The sequence below is a fragment of the Chrysemys picta genome, chromosome 4, assembly GCF_011386835.1.
Source record: "Chrysemys picta bellii isolate R12L10 chromosome 4, ASM1138683v2, whole genome shotgun sequence".
Lineage (NCBI taxonomy): Eukaryota > Metazoa > Chordata > Testudines > Emydidae > Chrysemys > Chrysemys picta.
Window position 1 is genome coordinate 4,560,870 of NC_088794.1, and position 24,653 is coordinate 4,585,522.

Consider the following 24,653-nt stretch of genomic DNA (forward strand, 5'->3'; position numbering starts at 1 on the left):
GGCCCGGAAGTGCCGGGGCTTTGAACTGCTAGGCCCGGAGGCGCTGAGCTCTGAATTGGCAGGCCCGGAGGTGCCGGGCTATGAACTGCCAAGCCCGGAGATTCTGGGGCTTATTCCTGGCACAAATCAAGCACTGGATGGGCTAGTTTGGGGCAAACACACACACACACACACACACACACACACACACACTCTCTCTCTCTCTCTCTCTCTCTCTCTCTCTCTCTCTTACCTGGCCAAATCTTTGCTTCTCTCCGTGAAGGCAAAATTTTGTCTGATACACAAAAGTGAAACTCCCCGTTTCTCTTATGTGCTTGTAGTCAGCAGTCCGGCTGGTGGGGGTGTGAACATGGGTGGGGCTGCCCTGCTGTTTGCAATTGTTTGTGTTATCTGCCTATGTTTTCATGTGTTCCAATGGGCTCTAAATCCAGAACAAAGTGAGGTGACTCTCTTGAACTTGAGACGGTGGCCAGCAGAGCTCAACCCGCAGAAATATGATTAACATTAAATAGAATAAAAGACGACATGGGTCACCCCTCCCCCCTGCCTCTCTCTTTCCAGGCCGGATGTTTTTGGGGTGTCTATTGACCCTGACCCCAGGTCCTCCCGCCATTGGCCAATCGCACTTGGCCAGGATGGAGCACCAAAATAGCCCCCAAATGTCCTGATCGGGGCTCCCTGCCTCCAGCCCCGAACAGATAAGGGGACCTGCCGGAGAACCAGCCCCCTCCACTAGGGTGGCAGCAATATGGCCATAGCTGTGGAGTCGAGGGGCCAGCCCCTGGCTCTGGGGGAATGTGGGGCAATCGGGGAGCAATGGGGAGGTGATAGCGGGGAGCAGGGTCCTGGAGGAATGGGAGGAAAAGGTGATGAGTTGGGAGGGGGGATCCCAGTTCAGAGATGTGCCGGTCCCACCCCCACCCCATCCCCTCTCCCCCCACAGTTGGCCGAGAGATTTGCAGCGATGAGACAGGAGGAAAACAGCAGAGCAGTAGAAGCCGCCAGGCAGGAATATGAACAATTTGGTGAGCACAGAGGGGCTGGAGGTCGGGATTCAGGACAGGGTGACCAGATGTCCCAATTTTATAGGGGCCGTGCGGATATTCGGGGCTTCGTGTAATAGAGCTGCCTAATACCCCCAACCCTCTCTCCCGATTTTTCACGCTGTCTGGTTACCCGCATTGAAGGCCACTGGTAGAGCAGTGGGGAGGAGCCCAGGGCTGTGATAACCAAGGTCTGTGGGTCAGGAGTGAGGGGCACCGGCAGAGGTGTGGGGAACAGGGCTGGGATAGCAGGGGCTGCGGGTCGGGAGTTGAGGAGGGCTGCGGGTGTGTGAGGCAGCAGCGCCCCCTGTGGCTGGGATACGCTAGTGCCCGTCCTTAACGGCCGATCTCTCCCCGTTCCCGACAGGACCGTGGCCACCAGAGCATGAGCAGCTGCCTGAGGGTGAAGCCCGCACAGATTCAGCGATGCCTGGAGGGGAAACGCCAGGAGCTGCTGGAGCGCTGCCGGGGGGAGCTGCTGGGCGAGGACCCCCAGAAACAGGCGGCCCTGGAGGCACTGGAGCAGGAGCTGGACAGGCAGTCTGGCCAGTTCCTGCTGGCTAGGGTGACCAGATCACAGGGATGAAATATCGGGAAGCGGGGGGGGGGGGGGAGGGGGGGGGAGAGCAAAAAAAAAATGGCGGCGGAGCAAAAAAAAAAGCAGTTTCGCAGGGGCGGGGGGCACGTGCTGCCCACCCCAGGGCAAAAGCTGGCCCCGATGCAGAGGGGGCTGGGGATAAAGAGGGCATGGCGGGGGACACCGATAAGAAGCGCTGTGAAGCAAAGTCCGGGGCTGGCCGCGGGGCAGCGGCAGTGCAGGGGGTCAGGGCTGGCACAGCCAAGCCACAGCAGCGGCCGGTCTCCTGGGGGGCTCCCCGGGGCTCCAGGCTGGGCAACGGGCAGGAGCCAGGGCTTTTCCCGCTCGGCTGCGCTCCAGCGGCTCCTTCCCGGCGGGGCGAGCCGCTGGAGCGCAGCCAAGCAAGAGAGGCGTGGGGCTCCCTGGCAGCGGCGGGGAAGTTTATGGGGACCCCGGCTGGCCCCTCGCCCCTGTCCGCCGGCCTCCCTGCCTGGGACAAGTCTCGGCCCCGCAGCCTCTCTTCGCCGCGTGTCTCTGGTGGCCCACGCTCCCACCCAGGCCAGAGCCAGCCCCGGCTGCTGCCTGCATGCAGCCCGGGCCATGCCCAGCTAGCCCCCGGCAGCCGCGGCAACTTTCCCTTCCCCTCCCACGCTCCTGCTAGTTGCCTGACCCTCCTCCCTCCTCCTAACCTCCTCCCTCCATGGAGGGATCCAATGGGGGAAGGAGGGGGCGGAGTCGGGGGGGGGGGGCTGAGCGCCGGAGCGGAGGGCAAAATTGCCTTTTTGTCCAGTGTCCCGACCGAACATCGGTCGGGACGCGGGACAAAGAAGGAAATATCGGGACAGTCCCGATAATATCGGGACGTCTGGTCACCCTACTGCTGGCCTACGGGCAGCACTTCAAGAAGAGTTTGCGCCTGGCTGCCGCTGTGGTTGCGGTGCAGGAAGCGGTGGCCATCGGAATCAGGGCAGGGATGTTATCCACACAAAATTCTCTGTCCCTCACATACTCTACAGGCACCCACCCTTACCCGGTCCGAGGGCCCGGCTTAGCCTTTACACTCCGCGGGTTTGCGGGGTCTTTTCCCAGGGAACAATCACCAAGAACAGACTGCACATTCTAAGCATACAAGTCTCACCACTCCCAGTAAGACAGATGAACTTTTCTTGAGGGCCACTCAGGATGAGGTCCATCTGGGGGGACTCCAGTTTCTGCACGGTGTCATTGGCGGAGGGTTGAGGTCTGGCCGCTCTGGTCTTGGGGCTGTGTCCTGGAGTTGGTTCCCAAAGAACTTCCCTTTGGCAGGGCCGGCTCCAGGCACCAGCGAAGGAAGCAGGTGCTTGGGGCGGCTAATAGAAAGGGGCGGCACTCCAGCCATTATTGGGGTGGCATGTCCGGGTCTTCTGCAGCAATTCGGTGGCGGGTCCTTCAATCCCTCTCTTCCTCGTTGGCGGCACTCCGGCGGCAGCTCAATCTCTCCGCTTCACTCTTCGGCGGCAGCTCAATCGGTTTTTTGGTTTGTTTTGGGGTTTTGTTTTTTCTTCGCCGCTTGGGGCGGCAAAAAAGCTGGAGCCGGCCCTGCCCTTTGGACCCCAGTTTATATAGTGAAACTTGAGTCCTGCTTAGCTATAATTTAACCAGTCATTATACTGAAATTTTACTAACCAATCCTAACATAGTGTAATGTAATTCTCTCACCAATTGCATCCCACCACCTTAATTGATTTACACCTAACAAAATTAATTATACAGCGGACAGAAATCATCAAAGAACCAGAGATCATGTAGACAAACAATAGGACAGAGGGGACCATAAAGACAAAACAATCAAGAAATGAGGATTTCACAAACCCCACTAGTGAGAAGTGATTTCTTGTCAGATTGGATTTCTCTCAAGCCAAGTTTTCTTTAACCATCTTGAGATCTGTTTCTTTATCTGGTGATAGTGGGGGCCATTAGGACAGCGTCTCCTTCTTAACAGCTTGAGCCATTTAGATAGAATATGAGGATGTGACTTCCTGATCCTAGCTAATGGCGGCCGCTCTTTCAATCCGGCTGCAGACTAAGGCCGTGGGCTTTTAGGCCTGACAATATGGCTACAGGAAAAGGGCCTGATCCCTACAGGGGGCCTTGGTCTGATTGGGGGGGCTGTGGGCAGGCAGGTGAGGGCCTGCTTAGCACAGAAGGTTGCTCGGAATGGGAAAGGCACCAACGCCCCAGGGCAGGGGGATGAACGGGAGGGCAGGGCAGGGTGTTCGGACCAGGAGCCCCTGCTGCAGGGGATGCGTAATGGGGAGGAAACATCATGTTGGATTAAAGGTAATAATGAATCCATTGACGCTTTGGGGGAAAGTATGGCCCAGGACAGACCCCAGAAAGACTTGTATTATTAGAAAGAAAAGAGGCCTCTCAGCCAGCCGGCCAAGGCAGTGCTGATTGCAATACGTTTGTTAAATTTACAAGGTGGATGCTAATTGTAGAAGCACGTCCCGACAAGGAGTCTGTTCGGAAAGTGATAAGATAGGGTTACCATATTTCAGCGAGCAAAAAAGAGGACGGGAGGAGCCCCGCCCTAGCCCCGCCCCTGCCCCTCCCACTTCCCGCCCCCCCTGACCTCCCAACCCTCCCCCCATTCCTTGTCCCCTGACTACCCCCTCCTGGGACCCCTGCCCCTAACTGCCCCCCAGGACTATCTAAGCCTCCCTGCCTCTTGTCCCCTGACTGCCCCAACCTTTATCCACACCCCCACCCCCAGACAGACCCCTGGGACTCCCACGCCCCATCCAACCACTCCCCACCCACTGACAGCCCCCCCCCAGAACTCCCAACCCATCTAAACCCCTCTGCTCCCTGTCCCCTGACTGCTCCGATCCCTCTCCCCACTCCTGCCCCCTGACAGCTCCCCCCCAGAACTCCCAACCCATCTAAACCCCTCTGCTCCCTGTCCCCTGACTGCTCCGATCCCTCTCCCCACTCCTGCCCCCTGACAGCTCCCCCCCAGAACTCCCAGCCCCCTACCCCCCCCCGCTCCTTGTCCCCTAACTGCCCCCTCCTAAGACCCCCCCCAACTGCCCCCCAGGACCCTACCCCCTACCTGTACCCTGACTGCCCAAAACTTTCTCCACTCCCCCCAAAAAGCCCCCCACCGTTTCTTGACCTCCACCTCCAGAACCTTCCTGCCCCTTCTCCTGCCCCCTGGCCCCCTTACCCTGCTGCTCAGAACAGGGTGTTGGGCTCTATGCAGCCGAGCCGGACACGTGGCTGAGCTCCCCAGCACAACAAAACCCGGTCTGGCCCTGCACAACAAAACCCGGTCTGGCCCTACACAGTGCTGCCGGACTGGGCTGCAAGGGAGCTGCTGGCTCAGAATGCAGGGCGGATCCGGCTCCTCTACAGCTGCTCCTGAGTCCAGCCCGGGACTTCCCTGCAGCCCTCCCAGCCACTCTCTGCTAATCCCGGACATTGTGAGTGCTTTACAAATTCCCCCCGGACGCTATTTTTAGCACACAAAAGGAGGACATGTCCGGGGAAATCCGGACGTATGGTAACCCTAGATAAGACAAACTGGTAAAAACAACTGCAGTCACAACTGTTTTCCGGAACACAGCAATAAGATTTGCTGACTCCTCCCCTTGGCATTTTTTATCTGACTTGTTTTCTTTTCCTGTGTAGCAAGTGGTCTGGACACATCTAATAAACACGGTGTATAACCTTATCCCCTTCAATAAGAGCCTGCTGTTTTTTATTTTCTTGGTATAACAACCACACCAATCCCCTGTCCCAGCCTTGAGCACCGGGAACCTGTGTATACAAGGGGATAGCTAGATAGAGGGGGTTATGGGATCAGATAGAAAGAACTTACAGCATATAGCTAGGTTTCAATATGACACAGAGACTGATTGATTCACAGCACGGTCATTGAGATCAGAATCCAGCCCTGACCCCATTGACCTCAGTCGATAAATAACCCAGCCCTGGAGCCTGTGCTCTGAGCCGCCCTCTCCATTCTCATTCCATGCAATAGATGGCAGTGCCCAGGTATGCACCCCCTACACCCATCCACATCGTGTCCTGAATGCCCTTCATGTCTTACAGCCCAGAGTTCTGTATGTGCCCAGCATTGAGATGCAGCTGCCTCTGGGGTGCAGCAGTTCAGTAACAGCCACACATAACACTGCATGGAGATGGCTCATCAGGGGTCATGTGTGGGTGTCACAGATCCATACGACCAGTGCTGGTTCACCAGCTTTGGAAGAATTCTTCCATCAACCTACCTCTGTCTACACTGGGAGTAAGATCAGCTTAACTACGTCACCCTGGGTTGTGGATTTTTCTCAGCTCTGAGTGCCATAGCTTAACTTTTGAGTGTAAACCCGGCCTCAGTCCTTTGTATGGTGACCAGACAGCAAATGTGAAAAATCGGGACGGGGGTGGGGGGTAATAGGAGCCTATATAAGAAAAAGACCCCAAAATCGGGACTGTCTCGATAAAATCAGGACATCTGGTCACCCTAGTCCTTTGTTCTCCAGGCAGGGCCGTGCTGGGTTCACCACCATCCCGGCCAGAATGTCCCACAGTTGAGCATTAGTCCACGAGTCCTTGGAGCTCGCATTGTCTCGCTGGAACTCTTTTTGATCTGGGTCAGTTTCAACCAGTTTCTTAATGATCCTATTCATTCCTCCCAGACAGCACAGCAACAAACCCACCCCTGTGTCTCTTGGTTTGCCCTGAGAGCAAACTGGAGCCTGTTTTCCCTACTTGGTAGCAATTCAAAAGCATACAGGGAAACTGAGGCACACACACGTTTCATAAAAAGTCCCCACTTTGTCACAGTGGACTCTGCCGGAAGCTAAGAAGGCTTATTGCAGGGGTTCTCAGACTTTTGTACTGGTGACCCCTTTCACACAGCAACCCTCTGAGTGCGACCCCACTTATACATTAAACACACTTTTTTATATATTTAACACCATTATAAATGCTGGAGGCAAAGTCGGGTTTGGGGTCCCGACCCCCAGTTTGAGAACCCCTGGGTTATGGTGAGGGGTTTATCACAAGAGGTAAGTAACATGCAGACTATTGGGTTCCCAAGCTGTCTGAGCCAGGTGATTGCCAAGACACCTGCCCCAAACTCTGACTGGCTCCCCAAATCCACGAAAAAACACACCCAATAAGCAGGTGTGGGGATCTGTGTCCAAACATCATAACTCTGGGCTGGGTTTGAGGCCAAAAATGCTGCAGGAAAGAAGAATATGGGGGGGGGGGGAAGCATTCCTCAGATGCAAACGGCCACCTTACGTCAGAGCATCCTAGCTCCTCATCTGGGGCAGGTTTCAGAGGTGACTCAGTCAAAAGTGAGAACAATCGACACCTTCCTGCCCGGCCCGGCCCCGTGTTTACAGGTTGGACCAGCCGCAGGCCTGCGCATGGACAAAAGCACCCACGGAAAGACTCTGAATGGGGCCCCTCGGAGCTGAGCTGAAAGGCCCTGATTGTGGAATGAGACAAAGCTGGGGGTTGTTTAAGAGAGGGAAAAGGGGCCCAAAACTGGATCCATCATGGAGGCAATGCCCTGTCTGTGGGAGAGTCTCATGAGAGGTGGGTACCAGCCTTCTGGACTGGCCAGGTGCTGCACGGACTGGCCACTGGGGGCGGGATCCCTTATTAGACAGGAAAAGAGCTGGGTAATAAGGGCAGGCTCAGGGTTGCAGTTTATGTTTGTCGGTAACCTGGTGTTCCCAACGCTTCTGCTGGCCCCTCTTTTGAATCTGTCTGCTGGTGAAATAAACCTCCCTTTGGTTTTACTGTAGCCACGTCTAAGTGCCGGGTGTGAGGGAGAGTGTGGAACTGAGGTGATGCCCATAAATTTGGGGGTGCTGCAGGAGGCAGCGGATCGGTGCACGTTGCAGCTATCTCGATAACGAGAGATGGGGCAGAGAGGGGGTGCAAACTGTTCACTGGCAGGGGAAAATGCAGAGCTTGGGGAGCCCAGAGCAGAGGGCCAATGCTGCCAGTATCCAGCAGTTAAGGGCAAATTTCCACCCACTGGTCACAGGCACGGCTCTCTCACACTGTGAGCAGGTGATAGTGGTTCACCCAGGACACCTTGGGTAAAGCCAAAGTGTTACAGGCCGATCACACCTCTCCGAGCGATGGGCTCAGGCTCTCTGCAGCTCAAGCAACGCTGCTGTGTCAATTACATTTGGTGCAGTTCACACCTCCCCAAGCTGCGGTTTCAGGCTCTCTGCAGATGCAGGCAGACATAGCTGATCTGATTACCCTAAAAGGAGAAGAAATAGGGGGAGGCCGGTTAAGCTACCGGTGAACTAGGGTGGAGGGTGTCGTGCCCAATGGCAGTAAAAGCCCAAAGAAACAGATGCTCAGGTGCCTTCTACAGAAGTCAGGTTCAGAACAAGCTCTGGTGAGAGCAATGTCCCCACTGAGAAAACTGCAGTGCGACGCTGCAGCTGTTACCTCTCTGCCCCACTGTGACACTCTGTGCCTCAAAGCAGCCCCCTGGAAGCCCTGTGTTCACCACTGTGATATGATGATGCTATGTTTTGTCTCAAGTGTGCCTTCTGAGGTATCATTTAAAAAGTCTTGATCTGTTGACTATTAACATCGTGCTGGATTGTATGTGCTCTCATAGTAGGGCAAGTTAAGAAGTTTTGCTACGTGTACGTTACTGAAATACATTGTGAGGTTGGGAGATGCCCACAACTGACCTTTCAGTAAGGACAAAGGAACAGCTCTCATGGGCCTGACAGATGTTAATGGCCCATCAAGAAGAATCCACTCTCCCAGAGGCCCTTGGGAGAGGGCACATATGCAATGGGAAGTAACGGACCAATGGGACTGCCTGACCCCCAGGTCACAGCAAGGATCTTTCTAGCAACTGGAAGAAAGTATAAAAAAGGGACAGTGACATCATCACTTGGCCTCTGCCCCTCCCCCCATCTCAACACCTGGAAGATGGGCTGGAAGACAAAGACTTGGAACTAGGGAGATTGGTCCCAGGCTGGGAAGGGAATCCAGCCTGGGTATTGAGGAAGTGTTAAGGTGCTTGTAACATCCAGTGGGATGAGAAACTGCTTGATTCAAATCTTGCTTAGTCTGTAGAATTTAGACCACGAATTTATTTCTGGTTCTTATGTAACCAACTTCAGTCACGATGCCTGGCACAGGGGCCAATGTTCTTTCCAGGCGGGTGCTCCGTCCCCGTTCCGCCTCCACTCCGCCCCTTCTCCCAAGGCCCCACCCTCATTCTGCTTCTTCTTACCCCTGCCCCTGCTCCATCCCCTCCCCTGAGCATGCCCCGCCCTTGCTCCGCCTCTTCCCACCCCTAATTTGCTGCCTCCCACCAGTGCCTCCTGCCCGCTGCCGAACAGCTGATCCTTTGCAATTTTTTCCCATGGGTTCTCCAGCAATGGAACCCTGGAGTCAGTGCTTATGTTGCCTGCTACTTATAATCACTTAAAATCTGTCTTTCTGTGGTTAATAAATCTCTTTTATATTGTCCCTAAAACAGGGTGTTTTGGGTTCAACTGCTTGGGGAATCTCAGCGCAGGTTAACAAGGGCTGTTGCACATCCCCTCTCCTTTGACAAAGAGACAAACTAATTAATGAGCTCGTCCTGTCCAAGGGAGTCTTGACCCATGTACGATGGTATATTTCTGGGGTGCAAGGCTGGGGGCTGGGGTGATGTGTTGGTGCCTCTCTCTGTGTGATTCGGGAGTGGCTCAGGGAGCGTTCACGCAATTTGGCTGGGGGTGAGTCTCCACACGCTGATGGCTGAGTGATTACAGCGCTTGGAGGGGCTGGCTGCCAGTCTCTGGGAAAGCTTTGTAAGACAGCCCAAGCTGGAGAGTTAAAGGGGCACAGAGGTGCTACAGTTCCAGATTGTACCCTGAGGATCCTGTCACAGCCGCCCTAGCATCGGCTGCAGCTCAGTGCCAGTTATACAGCCCCTCCGCAGCATTGCAATGGGCGTGTTGCTTTTTGAGGGCTTTGTTCGCTGTCTGGGCTTGTAGCCAGCAGCTTACTCTCTTCTTTCTTAGAAAGAGCAGCTCCCACATTGCTTTCGGTTTCCACCTCTGTCAGACAGGAAAGAAACTCAGTGCAGGGCAGAGGATGTCACAGCCCTGCTATTAATGCACGCTGGCCATTAGGGGGGGGGGCGGGGGGGATGGGACGGGACGCTAAGCGTGATTTGGAGCATATAGGCAGGAAGCTGGGGGCCTGTTTAGAATGGAGGGTGACCCAGAATACGACAGACACCAACCCCCCAGGGCAGGGGGAGGTGGGGGAGGGCAGAGCACTGCGTTTGGCTCAAGAGCACCTTCTATGGGGGACATGTAGTGGGGAGGAACCATCACCCCCCACCTCAGGCAAGGATCTGTCCCAACCCTGAGCACTGGGAACCTCTGTATGCAAGGGGGTAGATAGATAGATAGATAGATAGATAGATAGATAGATAGATAGATGAGAAGGGTGTGTGGGGATAGATAGATAGATAGATAGATAGATAGATAGATAGATAGATAGATAGATAGATAAGGGTGTATGGGGATAGATAGATAGATAGATAGATAGATAGATAGATAGATAGATAGATGAGAAGGGTGTGTGGGGATAGATAGATAGATAGATAGATAGATAGATAGATAGATAGATAAGGGTGTATGGGGATAGATAGATAGATAGATAGATAGATAGATAGATAGATAGATAGATAGATAGATAGATAGATAGATAGATGAGAAGGGTGTGTGGGGATAGATAGATAGATAGATAGATAGATAGATAGATAGATAGATAGATAAGGGTGTATGGGGATAGATAGATAGATAGATAGATAGATAGATAGATAGATAGATAGATAGATAGATAGATAGATAGATGAGAAGGGTGTGTGGGGATAGATAGATAGATAGATAGATAGATAGATAGATAGATAGATAGATGAGAAGGGTGTGTGGAGATAGATAGATAGATAGATAGATAGATAGATAGATAGATAGATAGATAGATGAGAAGGGTGTGTGGGGATAGATAGATAGATAGATAGATAGATAGATAGATAGATAGATAGATAGATAGATAGATGAGAAGGGTGTGTGGAGATAGATAGATAGATAGATAGATAGATAGATAGATAGATAGATAGATAGATAGATAGAGTGAATGGGTGAATGGGTGAATGGGTGAATGGGGATAGATAGATAAGATGCAAAGGCCGCTCATGACTCCAGTCAATCTCTGGGTTGTTATTCGTACACAAAGGAACTTCTTAACTGGATTCAATGTCAAATGTCACAGCGAGGAATGGGCCGGTCCTGATCTCTGCTTAGCCCAAAGGTGTGAACTGCAATTGGCAACAATTCATAAGCAGCTGACACACTGTTGGAGCTGTCACATCCTAGAGGGGAAATGCCCAATGTCCCATTCTCCACACCCCAGAGTCAGGCAGTGCCCTGCACTGGGGCCGGATTGGAGTCGGAGCCCCTGGGAGGAGAATCATAGATTCATAGAAGATCAGGGTTGGAAGGGACCTCAGGAGGTATCTATTCCAACCCCATGCTCAAAGCAGGACCAACACCAACTCAGTCATTCCAGCTATGGCTTTGTCAAGCCTGACCTTAAAAACCTCTAAGGAAGGAGATTCCACCACCTCCCTAGGGAACCCATTCCAGTGCTTCACCACCCTCCTAGTGAAAAAGTTTTTCCTAATATCCAACCTAAACCTCCCCCACTGCAACTTGAGACCATTGCTCCTTGTTCTGTCATCTGCCACCACTGAGAACAGTCTAGATCCATCCTCTTTGGAACCCCCCTTCAAGTAGTTGAAAGCAGCTATCAAATCCCCCTCATTCTTCTCTTCTGCAGACTAAAAGAGAGAGGGCCCTGTGTGACATTCTCCACCCTGCTGAGCAGCCAGATTGAGGTGTCAATCCCAAAGTCTCCCGAGTCAAGCACAGAACCCAGGAGTCCTGGCTCCCAGGCCCCACTGCGCCTCCGGGAATGATCCAGGGTACGTGTGGAATGTATAGTGTCCCGGGGATAGACAGTTTTCAAGGCTCCGGGCTAGGTTTGTAGGAATGATAGGAGAATGCTGGTGAAATGCAGGAAGAATTGAGCAGAGCTTGTCACCCAAGTGCAGGGCTGAGAGCCAGGACTCCTGGGTTCTATGCCTGGGTCTGCCATAGATGCTTCATGTGATTGGACAAGTCACTGCATGTCTCTGGGCCTCAGCTTCCCCATGTAAAAAATGGGGAAGATAAAACTTGTCTGTTTACACTGTGAGCTCTTTGGCACTGGGACTGTCGCTTGTCTGTGCAGCGCCTGGTACAATTGGGGCTCCCCAAACCCCTACCACTGAGCCACCCGCTCCCCCCCCCCCCCAGTCAATGGCCCGTAGGAAGAGTCCAGCCCAGTGTTGAAGACAGGAGGAATCAATGTAGTCATGCTAAGTGAGGGCCATTAAAAGTACTTCAGGATCTTGATGGCCCATTGTTTTCTTGCCAATGAACCGTAAAGGGACTTGTTTTTCCTGTAATCCCATGGGAAGGGGCTATCAGGGGTCTTGCAGAGACATGTGACCATGTCACCTGATACTGGAATCCATCTTAAACCAGGTACTTTTCCATGAGGAGCTGAGAGGGGGTCAAATTGAAACAGTGGATTCCCGCCTGATGCCAATCCTATTTAAGGGTGAGGAGTGAGAGATAACCCAGGTCATCAGTTCTCCCTGGGGACCCCATCCAAGATGACTGCTGGAAACATCTAAGGCTGAACAGGAGGAAGGGCTGGACCCAGGCTGGAAAGGCGTCCAGTCTGCGCAAAGATTATTAGAACCACATCTAGGGTGAGAACTTATTATCTGTAATCAGTTTTTAGTGAATCTAGTTTCGTTTGCATGTTCTGCTTATTTCTGCTTAGTAACCTGCTTTGTTCTGGCTCCTATCTCTTATGACCACTTAAATCCGACCTTTTATACTAAACAAAATCACTTTTGTTTGTTAATAAACCCAGTGTAGATAATTGTTACCTGGGGGGGGAGGGGCAAGCAGCTGTGCTCCGCTCTCTTTACTTTGAGAAAGAGGGCGAACAACATGAGCTTACCCTGTATAAAAGTTTATACCATCTGTAGTGAATGGAATGCAACCTGTTGTGTGTGTCCCGGGCTTCCATCACCCTGGTGTCTGGGCTGCAAACACAACTCCCATTCCATGGCTCTGCCTTGGTTCATGCTCCGTCTGTCAGTCCTGCACCCTCACCCCACCTAACGTGGGGCTGTGGGAGACAGGCACTGAGGACACAGGGGCACTGGGAAGGTCTAGGTCAGGGGTTCTCAAACTTCATTGCACTGTGACCCCCTTCTGACAACAAAAATTACTTCACGATCCCAGGTGCAGGGACCAAAGCCTGGGCCCTGCCACCTCGGTCAGGGTATGGGAGGGGGAAAAGCCGAAGCTCAAGGGCTTTAGCTCCAGGCAGGGGGACCGCTAATCTGAGCTCTGCCACGCAGGGCTAATACTGAAGACTGGGTCCCGCTCAGGGGTGAAAGTAACTTAAAGGACTTACCGGTACTCCGGAGTCCTGCGCAGGGGGCGTGGCCTCAACCAGAAGAGGCGGGGCCTTTAAATTCCCCAGGCCCTTTAAATCACCCCCTGAGCTCCCAGCTGCAGAGGCGGCTTGGAGCCCCAGGGCTCAGGGGTGATTTAAAGGGCGGGGGGCTCCCGCTGCTACCACAGTGGAGCTCCAGGCCCTTTAAATCACCATTGGAGCCCTGCCGCCGCTACCCCAGGGCTCTGGCAGCGGGGCTCAGGAGGCGATTTAAAGGGCCCGGGGCTCCGGCCACTGAGAGGAGCCCTGGGCCCTTTAAATCACCAGTCGGTCTGGTCCGGCACGGCGTACTGGCTCTTGCTGGTACACCGTACCGGGCCATAACGGGCCGTACCGGCTTACTTTCACCTCTGGTCCCGCTACCCAAGGAGGTGGGGCTGAGGCTTTGGCTTTGGGCCCTGGCCCCAGCAAGTCTAACACCAGCTCTGGTGACCCCATTAAAATGGGGTTGTGACCCACTTTGGGGTCCTGACCCACAGTTTGAGAACCGCTGATCGAAGGCATCTGAGCAGGTTTCTCTTCTGGATCCTTAGATGGGGCATCTCCAGACTCTGTCTCAACACTGGAGAGCAGAGCCGAGACACCAGGACCTGCCGCATCAGTGGAGGGAAGCGGACCTGAGGCTCCAGAGACCTCTCCCAACAAAGTTCCTGCAGATACAGTCCAGATACGGGAAACAGGAGCTGGGTCTCCATGGCCCATTCCATCCCTGACCATGGGCTGACTCAGCCGATGAGGAAGTCAGTCAGGGCCCTCCACATTCCCCTGGTTCTTCCATCCAGCGTCTCCATCTCCATACACCTGCTGCGCCCGAGCTCCTGCCCTTTCCCTGTGTATTGTCCACCTGTGAAGGATGTGGAAGATGCCAGGACTGTTTTACAAACACTTCATGTATTAGCTGTGCCAGACCTGCTTCCTGTCCAGCCCCGGCTCACCCCTTGGCTGCTCCACTCCAGCCCTATGCCCTGCCTGCCTTGAACCCCTGGCGCTTACCCTTGGTTGGCCTCCCGACCGCACCTCCGCTTCTGCCATCCAGCTCTGCTTTGACCACGAGGTTGCACCACCTACACCTCGGTGTGGGACATCGAGCCCCAGAAGTGGGGAATGGGGTCTGGGTAAGGGAAGCCTCCCTAAGTGTTAGCTGAGACAGAGGGGTGTGAACGGTTGGGTGGGTTAGATCCCTTTGCTTCCTAGGCTTTGGTCCCCTCCGTTGAGATGAACGGAGCTGGCGTTTGGAAAAGGCTGGTGTCTGTTCCTGTATTCACACACTGGCCTCAGCTCCCGGTGGTGAGCATGGCAGGGCCAGGCCCCGTCCCAGCCGCAGGAGGAATCACCGCTGGGACTACAGCTATTTCCCTGGTCTGTGACTGGGTGCATGGGGAGATTCTTCCTCAGGGGTGTGAAGGCTGGAGGCCTAAATCTTGGGAACAGAGACATAGAGGAGGCCAAGGTGCAGCTGGTGCTGAGCTGTGACGCCATCCTGGGTGGTGACACCTTCGTGTCCGTCTGCAGGGAGAAGAGCCGTGAAGACCGTCCTGTCCTAGCTGAGAATCATGAACTTCAGAAACATGAAGCTCAGGCTGAAGGATCTCCTGGAAATCAGTCCAGACAGCCTGAAGGACTCGACTCCTTACGCCTGGGGAGACTTGCCTTGGCACTTCCTGCGAAAGCTCATGTAAGAAACACCCAAAATAGGAAAATCTAGTTTTTTCCACCTGCTTTTGAAAAGGAAAACCAATGGAAATTGCAACTGAAGGCTGGAGGGGCCGGCTTGGAGCACAGGAACCAGAGCCGGGTTATTTATGGACTGATGTTGATGGGGTCAGGGTTGGATTCTGATCTCAGTGATCCCACTGTAAACCAATTTCTATGTCCTCCTGAAATCTAGCTACATGTTGTATGTTCTATCTATCTATTTCCTTGCATACAGAGCTTCCCAATGCTCTGGGCTGGAACGGACTCTTGCCCAGGATGGGGGGTGATGGCTCTTTCCCACTACATGCGCCCTGCAGCAGGGGCTCCGGATCTAAACGCCCTGCCCCACCCTCCCCCTCTTCCCCCTACCGTGGGGCGTTGTTTCCTGTCACATTCTGAGCCGCCTTCAGTCCAAACCAGGCCCCTTCCTTCCTGGCCACATCTTCCTGAAACTTAAGACTGTCACTCATTTGTATGTGTCTATATTTATCTGCTTTAACTGTGTAGCTAACTCTTATTTAATAAGAGATAAATAGATAATTTGAGATAGTTTATTACAGGATTGGTTTGAAATACAAACAGTACAGAGCCAACATTCATAACTTCAACTACAAAAATGATACACATACACAGATAGCATAATTATAACCAGCCAATCAGAACCTTCCCATAGAGACCTCACATGACAACCTTTGTACAATATTTGCTGCAAATATATAACAGTGGTTGCACCAGTGATCTGTATGGTTACAGATTCTGTCAATAACGTCCCAGTGACCAGCTAGATCGGAGTACCCGAGACTATCTGGGACTCCATGTTAAGGCTGTTACAGTGGCTGAGGAGCTTACACTTAGCACTTGATTGGTAAAATCTAAGCATAGGACTCACAGTCAAATGGATGACTAGTGAACCCCCCCACCCCTTTGGGGAGGCTAGCCTGCTTCCCCCCACTCCTTCTGCCTGAGGCCCCGCCCTCCACCCGCTGGAGCCCCAAGAATAAACTGAAAAATGTTGGAAGGGGGATTTTGGGGTTTTCTAACGTCCCTCCTCCGTTTGTATCATTTTTCAAATCAGTGGGAAATGGGGGGTGGGGGAACCAAAATTGTCCACTCCACACACTTGTTCAGGTGGGAAGAAAATGTGAAAAAACCCAATTGCAAAATATGAGAATCAATTCCCCCCCCCGCCCCGTTTTTGAAAATGAAAACCAAATGAAACTTGTGACTGAGGGATGCAGGGGCCAGCTCAGAGCACAGGAGCCAGGGCAGGGTTATTTATCAACTGACATCAATGGGGTCAGGGCTGGATTCTGATCTCGGTGACTCCACTGTAAATCAATCAATCTCCATGTCCTTTTGCAATCTACCTACCTGCTGTAAGTTCTTTCTATCTATTCCCATAAATCTAGCTATCTGTCCCCATCCACCCCATCTATCTATCTATCTACCTACCTATCAGCAGTCAGAATGAGCTCTACCCTGACATCTGGTGGTGAGCTGTGGAAAAGAACTTCAGGGGCTGATCTAGTTTGCATGGGCACACCCACCCTGCTTGCCCAAATGGTCACTTTGGCTGCTGTGGGACCCCCAGTCTCTTTGCTATTGGGGCAGAAGTACTAAAGTGTTGTTATCCTGGTTATGTGACTCAAGGACAGTAGAACTGTACTTGACATTTTATGACGGAGGAACTTGCCCTCAACCAAGTAGTACTCGCTAAGCAAGGGACATGGGTTCCAAAGCCCTGTGAATTGAGAGTCTGGGGATAGATGTGTATCTGTGGGTCTCTTCTAGGGCATGAAACAGAATTTTGATCTCTCTCTCTCTCTCTCTCTCTGGTATAATAGCAGAGTTAATTTTGATTCTGTTAGGAGTATTGTTATATACTGCAGAGCTGAGATTACTTATTCCTAGGTCTAAGGGTTGGTCCTACTTTGAGCTAGTGCTTCTGAGTGTGCCAGCACTGAGGCTCCCCTACTAACAGCTGAAATCACAGAGAGCTGTGTTAAGTGGAGGGGGAGTCTGAAGACATGTTGGCATGTGGCTGGTGGAGAGGAGCGGCTAGCAGGACAGCTGGTGGAGAGGAGTGGCTGGCGGTGAACACTGCAGCAGAACCTCATGGAGAGGCGTGGCAATCAGCCGTGGACCTGAGCAGTGGAGCATGTAACGTCCCCCCATACCTCCACCCCCTTCCACTCAGGCTGGGAGGTAAACACTGCAGATGAACTTCTGAACTCTGGAACTGCACTGACCAAGGACAGAAACTGCGGGAGGGGTGACTGTTGGGTTGCTGGACTTAAGACCCTGAGGGGAAAAGGACACTTCCAAACTTACTTGGGGGTAGGTCTTTTGCTCATGGTTTGTGTTATGAATCCTGTCTGTGGTGTTTCCCCACACAATGCCACATTATTTCCCTCCTTTATTAAAAGGCTTTTGCTACACTCAGACTCTGTGCTTGCGAGAGGGTTAGTATTGCCTCTTAGAGGCGCCCGGGGGGTGGTATGTAATTGTCCCAGGTCACTGGGTGGGGGCTCGAGCCGGTTTTGCATTGCGTTATTGAAACGGAACCCCTAGATACTAACCCGGCCCTTGTTCCTGCTAATGCTGAAGGGCAGAAGGGTTATCTATCTATCTATCTATCTATCTATCTATCTATCTATCTATCTATCTATCTATCTATCTATCTATCCCCATCCTTTGCATACAGAGGTTCCCAGTGCTGAGGGCTGGGACAGAGTCTTGCACGGGGTGGGGTGTGATGGTTCTTCCCCACTCTCTGTCACCCCGCAGCAGGGGCTCCTGATCTGAATACCCTGCCCCTCATCCCCCTGCCCTGGGGCGTTGGTGCCTGTTGTATTCTAAAACCAAATTAGCCCCACATCCATCTTCCCACCATCCTCCTGATCAGGACAAGCCCCCCCGCTCCGACCTTGACCACCAGACTTGGGCTGATGCCCGCCACAACACCCGCACCCACCACAGCCAGGACACTCCCTCCAATGTACAGGCCCAACCGCACAGCCTTCTCTTTAAAGCGCTGTCCGTAGGCCGTTAGGAACTTGGACGTCTTCCCGGCCAGCCCCTGCTCCAGCACCTTCAGGGCAGCCTGTTTCTGGGGGTCCTCGCCCCACAGCTGCGCCTGGCAATGCGTCAGCAGCTCCCTGCGTTTCCCCTCCAGCCGTCTCTTCATCTCCTCAGGCTTCACCCTCAGGCAGCAGTTTATACTCTGGTGGCCACGGTCCTGCCCGAAGCGGGGAGAGATGGGCCATTAGGGATGGGTATTAGTGTTACCCAGCCACAGGGGGTGCCGCTGACTCATACACCCGCAGCCCCACCAACCCACAGACCCCTGCTATCCCAGCTCTGCTCCCCCGAGCTCTGCCGGTGCCCCTCACTCCCGACTCCCAGCCCCTCTGCGCTCACCAGCTCCTGCACAAATTGTTCATATTCTCTCCTGGCGGCTTCTACTGCTTTGCTGTTTTTCTCCTTTCTCATCGCTGCAAATGCTTCAGCCATCTGTGGGGGGAGAGGGAACAGGGTGGGGGTTGGGATGGGACCATCTCTGAACTAGGATCCCCCCTCACCACCTTCTCCCCCCATTCTTCCAGGACCCTGCTCCCCGCTTTCACCTCCCCACTGGCCCCCGACCCCCCACATTCCCTCAGAGCCAGGAGGCAGCCCCCCAGTGACTCCACAGCTATGGCCACGTTGCTGCCACCCTAGTAGAGAGGGCCAGTTCTCTGGTGCAGCTCCCTGGGGGTCCCTTTACTTCTTGGGAGCTGGAGGTTCCCCATCAGGACAGTTGGGGCAGCTGTTGTGGTGCCCCCCCTCCTGGCCTAGTGCGATTGGCCAATGGGAGGAGGACCTGGGGTGAGGGGTCAATAGAACTAGTGCCCCCCTCCCCTGAAAATCAGAGGGGTTGAGGGAGGGGTGACCTGGTACCTTCACGGGGGAGGAGAAGTCGTAGCGTTGGGTCTTCAAGTATCGGGAGACGTCCTGTGGGGAATAACGCCCGGAGGAACTGGGATCAGGGACAGCTTAGCCCACTCCTTGGCGAGCCCTCCAGCACAGCGCCCCCACTGGTCCCCCTGACCACCCCGTCCTGCATGGCACCCCCTGCTGAGCCCACACCCTGCAGCACGGCACCCATTGCTGAGTCTCTGCTCACCTCCTTGCGGCCCCTTTTGCTGTCTTTCCTCCAGGCCCCCCTCCCCTTTAGCAGACCCCACTCTCCCACCTTGATCCTGGCAGCCAGCTGAGCCCCCGTCAGCACGTGCCCAGCTCGGTCCGTCCGGACGTGTGTCCCTGCTGAGCGCACCACGCTAGTGACATAGTCACACAGGTACTGCCGGAAATCCTCGTCCATGTCTGCAGGGGGGAAAGGACCCAGGCATCCGGGAGGCATCCAGGTGCCCAGGACAGGGCACAAGTTAAATGGGGGATGTAGGGGGCAGGTTTGTGCCACAGTAAATGAGATTCCATCTCTGGGCAACAGCTGCTTAGCTCCCTCCCACACCCCACTGCCAGGGGGAAAATGGGGGAGCAGTGGGGGTGGGGGTGAGTAACAGGGAGAGGCTGCAGTGTGTGGGGGGGTGACAGGGGACCTATTAAGAGGGGGGAACCAGCTGTGTCCCCCACAGGAGACCAGGACCCCAGCAGTGTCCCCTCATGTCCCCCTCCCTTCCCGCACAGATCCTGTGACCTAGTGAGAGCCCCTGGGCAGTGGGCAGGAGAGCCCATTCTAAACCAAGGAGAGTGAGCTGGGCACTGGGATTATGGGGTGGGGGCAGGGCAGGAGGGGAAGACGGGGGCAGGGATGTGGGTAGGGGCAGTGCAGAAGAGGGGAGAGGGAGGCTGGGGGTGTAACCCGGGGGGAAGAGGGGTCTCTTACCGCCTGGCGTCCCTGCCCTGCTCTTGGTGAACCCAGTGCCAGGGTGGGGCAGTAGGTAGCACCGGGTCCCTCTCGCCCTCAGGGCTCCCAACACCAGGGGCTGCTCAGCAGAGTCTGCCAGGTCCTGCGGGAGTTAAACCGACATTTGTGGCCGTCAGCGAGAAATCAGACCCACCATGGAAACGTTCAGCTCCGCCCCACAGCCGGAGTTTGCTGTTTCCATGAACACACCTGGTGCCCGGCTCTGGTCATTCATTACCTGTGTGATGTCTTTGAGATACTCCTGTCCCGCGTCTGCGCCGTAGGCTTCGGAGAGCTGCCAATCTCGCACCAACAGGTCCAGGCGCTGCAACAGAGAGCACAGGAGAAGGGTCACGCTGGGGTCGGGGGCACAGAGAGGAGACCAGAGCTGGAGGCTGCTGCCGAACCCAGCCACCGACACCGAGATCCTGGGCATGACGTGAGCGTGGAGGGAGAATAATGGGAGCAGGGACTGGCTGTTTGTTCGGGGTTTGACCAGCGCTTGGCACAATGGGGTTCTGGTCTAGGAAGGGGGGCTCTGAAGTGCTCTGGCAATAGAGACAATGAATAATAAGAATCAGGTGGGGGTGATGGGAGTGGGGGGTGGAACCAGCATTGGGTTGATGGGAAACGAGGACTCACCTGGATTGGGGGCAGACTGCAGGTCTCTCCGACCTCCTTCGCAACATGAACGAACATCTGCGATGCAGCGAGAGAGAGACAAGGAATTTTTTTTCCACCTTGAACAAAAGATCCCCCCACAGGTAACTCAAGGTGATCCATCAAGATAGATGGTGCAAAATAAACCCGTGACATAAAGGTCATTGAAACTAAATAAAACCCAAACAACGTTAAGTGAAAACTGATAATTGAAGAGAGAAAATTGATGAAATGAGAGAAAAACATAGTTTCAAATACTGATAACTCAACACTAGTAATCACAGATTATTAGTTATTCTAATCACTAGTTATTATAAAAGCAATAACTAAACTCAGAAAAGCCAATTGGTGATTATAGAAAAGCAGTCATTGAAGACACAAAAAGCCAGTCATGGAACTCAGCAAACCAATAACTAGAGTCAGAAAAGAAATAATCAAAAGCAGAAAACTAGTCATTGAAATCAGAAAACAAGTTACTGAAACCAGAAAAGCAGTGAAAGAAATCAATCAATGAACTAATAATATCTGAAAACCAATGGTCAAAAACAGGAAACCACTAATCATAGTCATCAAAACTAGAAAACCAGTAATCAAAGTAAGATATTGGGAAACAGAGTCTGAAAATCAACAATAATAAAAAATAGCATTTGAAGTCAAGAAAACCAATAGTCAAAGAGTCTAAACCAGAAATGGAAGTCAGAAAACCAGATATAGAAGCCAAGAAAACCAAAAGTCAAAGACAGAAAACCAGGAATCAATATCAGAATACCAATTACTGAATGCAGATGCCCTCAGTAATCAACGCCAGAAAAGTACTAATTGAAATCAGAAAACCAATAGCCAAAACAGAAAACCAGTAATTGAAGTATGAAAACCAGATCAAGGTCACAAAACCTAGTCAAAATTAGAAAATGAATAGTCAAAGGCAGAAAACCAATAGTGAAAAGGAGCAATAAGTGAATAGCAGAGCTGAAAAAAAATATTTAAACACCCTAAATTTATAAAGAAAACGAAAAGCTGATAATCAGTGGAGAGACCATAATAAGTGAAGCTGAAAAAACATACAGTGAAATCTTGTAATTAATACACAAGAACAGAAAACCAATAACGAACAGCCCTGAAATGAAGAACAAAATCTGATATGGTAGATATGTAAAGTGATAATAGAGCCACAAAACTGACAAGCCTGGACCAAAACACGATAAACAAGAACTGAAAACCAAAGACGGAAAACTGAAGATTGAAACCTGAGAAACAATGATAGCTACCTAAAAATGTGAAGACAGAAACCCAAGAGATACTAAAATTTGGCTGTTCTTTGAAAATGGAAATTTTCATGAAAAGATTCTGATTTTGTGAGTTTTCCATTTTTCAGCAAAACTTTTATTTTCCATTTCTCCCACTGTCACTATGAAATAATCTGACAGCTAATGGTGGGTACTAAATAATTAACAGCTGGCAGCCAATAGTGACTAACAAGTAACCAATAATTGGCAGCTATTAATGAAGATAAAATGACCAATTATAGAAGTTAATTGGCCAAGTGAAGTAAAAGGCCTAACACACAACTCAATGACATTTCTCTTTGTCTGTCTGTATCGTGATAACTTTTTGAGACCACCTCTGATCAATTCTGAAATTTCAGGGGACGCGCTAGACATCAATGAGGAGAACCCCACTGATTCGGGAGGAAATCGGAAACCTGAAAAAGTCCAATTTCCATTTAGATCTGGTGACTAGCATCAGCAGCCAATGAGCCAACCACTCTGTTGAACGGAGGTAGCAGGATCTTCTGGGTGCTGAGCTGGGAGAATGGAGGTGACACAGAGCCTCTAGCGTGGGGGGATGGAGAATGGAAGCACATAGACCCCTGGTATGTGGGGAGGGGCACACAGAGGTCGGGCTGGGGGATGGGACATAGGGTAGATTCCAATGGGAAATTTTTCCCATCACAAACACTTCCCTAACGCAGAGCATCATGGTTTGCCCCAGGCTGGTTCCTGCCAATCCAGGCTGAGTGTCTGGGCGCAGGGCAGGTGGAGGTGTCTACTGCCCCATACTCAGCAAATGCAGAGCGCAGGGCTGGGCGGCACGGGTCTACTGGGGCGTCGCTTCAAGAGGGCCGAGGTACGGTTGGGCAGGCGTTTCCCTTAACTCTGCAGGTCCTGGTTTGGCTGAGCACGACACTCTGGATGGGCACATGCGGCCCCCCACCAGAAAGCCCTGCTGGAACTGGTCAGTCTTGAGAAATGCTGATTTATTGGGGGGAAGAGGGGGAGCTCTATCTGGCCCTTACTCCGCCCGCCCCACCTTTGGGTCACCAAACCCACCGGGCACCACCACGAGGCTCCCGATCCTCCCGGCAACCTGAGTCCGCAGGCGCATTGCAGATCATTTAGGGGAGTCGACCAGGACACAGAAATCTCTTCTCCACCTGTAATGACCAACCACCCAGAGCTACAGGGCTAATGAATAAGAGCCACCAGATAATGGTAATTAACCGTGAATACGACAATTGCAAATATTTAATAAATACTCATCACCTGGTACTGTTCAGACTCTCTGCATCTGAAGCCCGGCCCAGCGGGAGATCTCTGGAACTTTCTAACCATCAATAACAGCCCCAAAGCCTATAGACTTCCCCCTCTCCAATCCTAACAGCACCTGGACTCCTGGGTCCTTCCCAGCAGGGCCAAGACTGAGAGGTCAGTGTCAGTAGAGCCGTGTGTATCCCCTGCCCCACCCACCTCCAGATAATCTGTCTCCGTCCGCGTAAATGTGCTGGAAATGTTAAAAATCTAGAAAATAATCAAAAGAAAAGGTGAGCGCCCCCTGCCAAGCCCCACATCTCACCCCAGCATGGCCCCCCTCCCATGCCCACTTCTGCTTCCTGCTCCCCGGCGTCCCCTGCTGGGCCTCCTACCATTCCCTGAATCACAGTGCCCCCTGCGAACCCCCCACCTGCTCCCCACTGCACGGTGCCCCCTCCCGAGTCACCCCACTCCCTGTTCCCCCAGCACCCCCTACAGAGCCCCTGCCCATTCCCTGATCCTCAGCATCCCCTACTGATCCCCCGCCCACTCCCTGATCCCCAGCACCCCCTACTGAGCCCCCCACCCCCTCCCTATCCCCCCAGCACCCCCTACAGAGCCCCTGCCCACTCCCTACTCCCCAGCACCCCCTACTGAGCCCCCGCCCACTCCCTACTCCCCAGTACCCCCTACTGAGCCCCCCACCCCCTCCCTATCCCCTCAGCACTCCCTACAGAGCCCCTGCCCACTCCCTGCTCCCCAGCACCCCCTATTGAGCCCCCCGCCCACTCCCTCCTCCCCCAGAACCCCCTACTGAGCCCCCGCCTACTCCCTGTTCCCCAGCACCCCCTACTGAGCCCCCCGCCCACTCCCTGCTCCCCAGCACCCCCTGCTGAGCCCCCGCCCACTCCCTGCTCCCCAGCACCCCCTGCTGAGCCCCCGCCCACTCCCTGCTCCCCAGCGCCCCCTACTGAGCCCCCGCCCACTCCCTGCTCCCCAGCGCCCCCTACTGAGCCCCCCGCCCACTCCCTGCTCCCCAGCACCCCCTGCTGAGCCCCCGCCCACTCCCTGCTCCCCAGCACCCCCTACTGAGCCCCCGCCCACTCCCTGCTCCCCAGCGCCCCCTACTGAGCCCCCCCTCTCCCGGCTACGCTGCGCCCCCACCAAGTAGGAGCTAAGCAATATGCTGAACACGGAGAGCTTGATGCTGGTCTCCATGCGGCGCTGCAGGTCCAGGGAGCCCTCGGTGTCCACCAGGAACACGGCCACCTGCAGGGACAGACACACGGACAGATCCACCGGCCACAGCGATGAATGCCCTGCACTGACGCCACCCTCGCCCCTGCCCAGCCCTGGCACCTCCGCTGCCCGGCTCCCTGGGATCAAACTGTGAACAGCCCCCCTACCCCACCCCAGTGTGTCTGTAGGGAGCCCCAGGGCCGGGACTCTGCCTCCCCCCCCCAGCTTCCCCCATTCCCCCCTCCAGCCTGCCTGCTCCGCACAGGATCCTGTCCCCCACTTCCCTCATTCCCCTCCCCTACTGCCCCATTCCCCATCCACCAGCCTGCCCCCCTGTCCCACTCACCTTCCTCCCCTGGCCCTGGACCCAGAGGGGC

The 24,653-nt window shown here is 53.6% G+C and overlaps 2 protein-coding genes across 7 annotated transcripts in view; both read right to left on the reverse strand.

The window, feature by feature from the left end:
• LOC101935803 (RING finger protein 112-like) overlaps positions 1–24,653 on the reverse strand; it is a 47,353-nt gene that overhangs the window by 17,844 nt on the left and 4,856 nt on the right. For 2 of the 6 annotated variants that reach the window (XM_065594177.1, XM_065594176.1), the window contains exon 1: positions 233–499. The exons of 2 other annotated variants lie outside the window; for them this stretch is intronic. The gene's annotated coding sequence lies outside the window, so the exon portion shown is untranslated. Of the gene's footprint in view, positions 1–232; positions 500–24,653 lie in introns of those variants that run through there. 2 more of the 6 variants (XM_065594178.1, XM_065594179.1) reach the window with 1 other exon arrangement.
• Positions 15,475–23,245, reverse strand: LOC101952410 (RING finger protein 112-like). Its single transcript, XM_065594181.1, has 8 exons — positions 22,837–23,245; positions 20,489–20,545; positions 20,085–20,171; positions 19,826–19,949; positions 19,172–19,302; positions 18,877–18,930; positions 18,358–18,450; positions 15,475–18,175 (listed from the first exon to the last, which is right to left on the reverse strand). The coding sequence occupies exons 2-8, from the start codon at positions 20,543–20,545 to the stop codon at positions 17,804–17,806; spliced, it is 918 nt and encodes a 305-aa protein (XP_065450253.1). The 5' UTR covers positions 22,837–23,245; the 3' UTR covers positions 15,475–17,803.